This window comes from Rhagoletis zephyria, unplaced genomic scaffold (genome assembly GCF_001687245.7).
Source record: "Rhagoletis zephyria isolate East Lansing unplaced genomic scaffold, Rhagoletis_zephyria_1.1 Rzeph_scaffold_02781, whole genome shotgun sequence".
Lineage (NCBI taxonomy): Eukaryota > Metazoa > Arthropoda > Insecta > Diptera > Tephritidae > Rhagoletis > Rhagoletis zephyria.
In genome coordinates this window covers 1-6,276 of record NW_016159865.1, presented here as the reverse complement: position 1 = coordinate 6,276, position 6,276 = coordinate 1, and the positions used below count along the sequence as shown (strand labels likewise).

General features: G+C 37.7%; 1 protein-coding gene across 2 annotated transcripts in view; it reads left to right on the top strand.

Annotated features, from left to right (window-relative positions):
- LOC108367701 (protein naked cuticle-like) overlaps nucleotides 1-4,653 on the top strand; it is a 68,382-nt gene extending 63,729 nt beyond the window's left edge. For both annotated transcript variants that reach the window (XM_017622391.1, XM_017622390.1), the window contains exon 4: nucleotides 4,276-4,653. In XM_017622391.1, the coding sequence (XP_017477880.1) occupies nucleotides 4,276-4,644 (369 nt within the window). In that variant the 3' untranslated portion in view covers nucleotides 4,645-4,653. The remainder of the gene's footprint in view (nucleotides 1-4,275) is intronic.
- Nucleotides 4,654-6,276: the final 1,623 nt, after the last annotated feature.

Genomic DNA, 6,276 nt, shown 5'->3' with positions numbered 1-6,276 from the left:
CTGAAGTACGGGTTTCTTGAAAAGTTTTATGAGATAGGGCGTTTTCGAACTGGCTGCCGAGATAGGTCGATCTTCTACTCATATAACTATAAGCCCAAGGGAGTGTTTATAATGGCAGTTTGAAGTTGACTTAACGCCCCTATTGCCGCGCCAAAGGGAATACTCAACACATGGATAGTGATTTAACNACTATAAGCCCAAGAGAGTGTTTATAATGGCAGTTTGAAGTTGACTTAACGACCCTATTGCCGCGCCAAAGGGAATACTCAACACATGGATAGTGATTTAACTACTGCGCCCAGGACTTTGACGCCGAATATTGTTATTGTTTCCTTTTGTCATCTACTGAAGAGGTCATAATAACGACCGTGACATTATCATCTACACATATTGGAAATATGTTGGGTGTATCGGAATTGATTCTGGACTAAAAAGTGTTTGACTTTCTACAACAACCAAAACGGAGTCAGGCCAGATTAACTTGTACTAATATCATTCTTAGGACGTGAGTTGACTAAGGTGTTAGATTGCTTCTAGGTGAAGGTTTGTCTATAGTCCTTGAGGCGCCTCAGCTTCCTTTAATTTTCAGCNGCGTTCTTCAATCAAATACTGAAGTACGGGTTTCTTGAAAAGTTTTATGAGATAGGGCGTTTTCGAACTGGCTGCCGAGATNACGTTCTTCAATCAAATACTGAAGTACGGATTTCTTGAAAAGTTTTCTGAGATAGGGCGTTTTCGAACTGGCTGCCGAGATAGGTCGATCTTCCACTCATATAACTATAAGCCCAAGAGAGTGTTTATAATGGCAGTTTGAAGTTGACTTAACGACCCTATTGCCGCGCCAAAGGGAATACTCAACACATGGATAGTGATTTAACTACTGCGCCCAGGACTTTGACGCCGAATATTGTTATTGTTTCCTTTTGTCATCTACTGAAGAGGTCATAATAACGACCGTGACATTATCATCTACACATATTGGAAATATGTTGGGTGTATCGGAATTGATTCTGGACTAAAAAGTGTTTGACTTTCTACAACAACCAAAACGGAGTCAGGCCAGATTAACTTGTACTAATATCATTCTTAGGACGTGAGTTGACTAAGGTGTTAGATTGCTTCTAGGTGAAGGTTTGTCTATAGTCCTTGAGGCGCCTCAGCTTCCTTTAATTTTCAGCTGAGGAGATGCGTGCGGTAGAAACCCTGTAAGTGTTGCTTGTTGAGAGAAATTTTAGTCCATCAACTGGGAACGTAAGAACTTCACTATCTAGTTGGTATTCCAATGACATCATAACGCATTCCGTGGCGTAACTATTGGCGGCGTAATTTGTTGATTGCGACACACTAGTTCCCAGCGACCATTGGTCAATCGGCTTCTATAGTGTCTTTGCTCCAATTGCTGTCAGTGCGGAACCGGTCTTTACTTTGTTGGCGATAGCGTTTAAGTTCGCGGAGAAGCAGAGCAAGCTGTCAAACGTAACGCGCCAAATTTTGCACTAGCTTACAGTCCAGTTTCTTCTTCGTTCAGGTTGCAAATAGAGTCGTCATACATTTATTAGGGAAGGCATTATTTTTAATTCTGTGAAGAATCCGGAAATCATCAATGTCATTTCACTAAGACGAAATCAGAAATAATCGGGGTATGAGATCAAGCACTCGCTCTCTGGCCGAGAAAAGAGTTTTGCTTTCATTTAGAGGAAACCATTTTGCGGAACCACCTCATAAATTTGCCTCAGTTTTTAAGTGCGAGCTCGAAAAGAAACAGATTATTGTCCAGCATTCAGATATCCCAAATTTTAGCTGAGGTGAGGGGGAAGACCTTTTGTGCCTTTATTACTGACCCTTCGAGCAGGACAAGTGCTCTTTAGTGTTGTGCTGAGTTGTCGGTAGCAAATACTCGTTACCCAATACTTTGAAGAGATTTCGGTACCCAATACTTCCTTTTCGGTACCGAAACCGATTTTATGCATTAAACCATCGTCAGTATATACATATTTTTCAAGTTNAAGATTTCGGTACCCAATACTTCCTTTTCGGTACCCGATACCGATTTTATGCATTAAACCATCGTCAGTATATACATATTTTTCAAGTTTAAAAAAAATTTGTTTCATTGCTATTTTATGTGATATCGGATAAAATTTGAACTTAGCGCAACAGTTAAATACTATTTTACCTGTTATACATTAGTAGATCCAAGGATAAAAAATGGTTTAACGGATGAAGAAGCTTTTGAGGCCTTCAAAGATAATATCGTTCGATTCATGTAGAACAAAAATTCTTTAAACAAAGACGGTTTCTCTGCATTATGGCGACGGACCGACATAATGCCATCTCTAAACTGGCGCATACAGCGATAAGGAACTGTCCAAAATCCTCATGCCTATACTATTTTTATGTAGCATCCCACAATGACGCGACGTTAGCGCTAAGCAAAATGAAGTTAGATGCAGAAGATGGAAGGGTAGGGAGAGGACAAAAAGCGAAAGAGAAAACGAGAATAAAAATTAGAAGAAACAAGAAAACGTCAAAAATTACTACGCGTTGATTTGGTTTTAAGTAGCACGCGCTGGCACTCGTTGGCATTGGAAAACGCATCGCTTGGCGCTCCAATTTAGGGACGGCATATACATACCTATATAGACTTTTCTGTTGAAAAAGTATTAAAAGCTCTATTACGTACATTCGGCTTTTGATAAGTGAGTCTCCCCTGAACCGCTTTTTACATATTTTTGGTATATGTGTCCATTTAAAATAGCGACTCAGCACATCACTACTGCTATTAACATTAGTTTCGAGACTCGATCTCGGCTCACGTCGACTAAAAAATTCATAGATGGCTTAAACTCAGTGGTTACAAAAAATGTATTTTTAATAATAACGTTCTCTGGCGTAGTAAGAGCCGCGTTTTTAATACATAAGCCCATATTGGGCTCAGATGATTTCCCTTTACTACCGAAGAGAGATATCAGACTATATGGCACCACAATTGTATCCCCATGTCCAAAACCTGTGCGAACTCTTAGGTAGAATCATTACAGGGTTCCGAAACGTGTTTTTTCCCGCTGGCCTTGGTGGTGATTGCGCATAGCAACATGGATACTTTTGGTTGATTAGTTGGTTTTAGTGCTTCCTAGTAGTTACCTTGGATACAATTAGCTTATTTNTGGTTGATTGGTTGGTTTTAGTGCTTCCTAGTAGTTACCTTGGATACAATTAGCTTATTTTGCCTTCAATTGGATAAATTTTTTGTAAGACGTGAATTTTATCTATGCCCTGCTGTCTTTTGCTTAATATTCGTAAGGCCTGATAATTCACATTGGAGATGGTGGACCCATCTTCTAGCTGGCAGCTTGTATGTTTACCTGAGCGTCTGTGACCAAAAGTATTTGAGATACAAATTTCATAAAAGGAGCAAGTACGTCTTCTTCCCTGGGTGGGCTAGGTGCAAAGTTGAGTAGAAAACGAATCTTTTAATGAAAAGTCCAAAATAAGTCGAAAACTTTTGATTGTTTTTGATTATTGACTAAGGAATTGCCTTTTCTTAAAATTTCATATCTTTCACTTAAATTTATTTGAACAAATCGAGTAGGTAAGAGATCTGAGATTTTAGGAAAAAGCTTTCCCTTAGTTTTTATGCATACGGTCCATTATAAGTAGTCAGTGAGGTAATCTACTTCATTAAAGAACCGAATATTTTCAAGAAAATAGGAAACTTAGATATTTTAAAAATTGTTTGGCTACTCTTAATTCTATGTACCAATGATCCTTCCTTTACAAACACAAAATATATTAAAAGGAATCACAGCCAAATTCATTCATTATTTTTTGAGTTAACGCAAAACGAAAATGAGGCTTGCATTTACAATGTATATGCATGTATAAACGTATCTATGTATGTATGTATGTATGTATGTGGTAGACTAATTTTTGCTACAGCTTTTTTGTAATTCTAAATTTTAGTTATACAGTTTTTATCTTAAATTTTTGTATGCATAATTTTTATTTCATTTTGTTTTCTGTTTTCTTTTTATTTCGTTGCATTTTCAACAAAATGACGTTGACGGCCACCACAACAACTACAACAATCACTACAATCAACCTCAATACCAACAACTTGCCTTACATTACATTGATTGCATTGCATTAAAATCATCATCTTTACTGTTATTGCATTTCATTCAACTTCATCTCGCGAAAATCCCATTCATCCTTTCATGCACTCATCAACATGCAACAACATGCAACAACAACACAATCAACTACCACCGGCAGTTTCAGGACCATTGCCATGAAACACGTCAGCGCAGCCTGTCGGTTGGCAGCGAAGCTTGCTGGTATAATCGACATATACAACAACAAGCACAGCATCAAGCACAGCAACAGCAGCAGCCAGTAAAATTGGAACAGCCGCAACAGCAACAGCCACAGCAGCATCAGCAATTAGGTGACGTTATCGATGGCGTTCAACTACGTAATCCGCGCAAGAATGCCACGACTGTCTCCTCCGCCTCAACAATTTTGGCGCCACGGCAACGCAACTCTGCTGAATGCTGGAAGACCGCATTGAATCGCAACGACTTGATGAGCATTATACGGGAGAGCATGGAGAAGAATCGTTTGTGTTTTCAGATGAGCGGGTAAGCGCTGGGTTCTAAGGGGGGGGGGGGGGGNCGCTCAACACCGTCAGCAAAAAAAATTATCAAAATTCAACGGAATTTTTTACCAACTTAAGACTTGCACCAAAATTTGGTGGACTATATATAGCTCGATTTTTTTTCCGAAAAGCCCAAGGCAATCCCGATGTATGCCGAAAAAGAAACACGATAAAAAGCCTCAAGAACTTCGAAAGGCCTCCAAAATAAGCCAAAATTTCGATATAACTCGAAAACTAATTCAGAAAAAAAGGAGGCCCAAAAAAATCTTAACAGTCCCGAAAAAGTGCCACACTGAAAAATACCGAAAAGTGACGAGATAATCCAGACATGTCCTGAAAAAGGAAACTCGAAAATCTAGCGAGGTCTGAGAATATCACAGGACCCCGAAGAAAAGCAAAAAGTCCCGAAATTTCTCGAAAACTAAATCAGTAAAAAACTATGAAAAGTGCCCAAAAAACGATTTTTGGCGAAAGCAGGCAGGGGAAATCCCGAAAAACACAGAAAATGTAGCGGAAAAAACAGGAAAAATGCCGAAAAATCTAAAGCTAATCTCGAAAAATTTCGTAAAACTCTCTAAAGGTCCCGAAAAAATTCTCGAAAATAAGTGAATCCCAAAAAATCCCATTTTTTCCGAAAGGTGAAAAAAACATTGAATCTAGAAAAGTCCCGAAGAACTCTAAGTGCTCCCGAAATGTCCGGAAAAACGTCCCGAACGAGAATCCCAAATAGTCAAAACAAAATCCTAAAGCGAATAATCTAGAAAAGTGCCGAAAAAATCTCGAAAAGTCTCAAAAAAAAAGATGTACAAAAAATCTCAATTGAAGCCGAAAAATTTAACACGGTTTTTAATTAAGTATCAGAAAACTCTAAAAATTCGACCTTTTATAACATATATACTATGTATACCTAGAAAAAAATATCGAAAGAAAACAAGAAAATCCTAAAAGATCACAAAAGCTTCCGAAAGGTAAGCTACGTAGAATCTAGAAAAGTAAGGAAAATGGAGAAGAATCTAGAAAATTCTCAAAAAATTTCGAAAAGCCGCAAAAAGTCCTAAAAGTGCAAAAACAATATCAAAAGTCGCAAATAATTTCGAAATGATCCGAAAATATACAGAGAGATCTCAAAAAAATCTCAAGAGATCCCGAAAAATTGAACACATTTTTTTTTAGTTCAGAATTAGAAATTATATAAAATTTTTTTTATCACATACCCAAATCCCGAAAGGCCACGGAAATTCCGGAACTGTAGCAAAAAATCCAGAAATATCCAAAGCAAATCTTAACAAAATATCGAAAAGAAAGTCAGAGAGTCCTGGAAAGTCACAAAAATTACAAAATTTCCCCAAAGGTAAAGCACATAAGTCCCGAAAAATTAAAAGAAAAAAATTGCAAAAAAGATCGAAAAGACCCGAAGAAAGCTCGAAAAGTCGCAGACAATTTCGAAAAGTTCCGTAAAAATACCGAGAGATCTCAAAAAATCTTTGGAGATCCTGAAAAATTAAACACGTTTTAACAATCAGAAAAAGTATAACATTTTTATTTATATCATACATACATACATTTGTGAGCACATATCCATTTTGCGTATAAAAATGTCATTAAATCCAGCGGCAAAT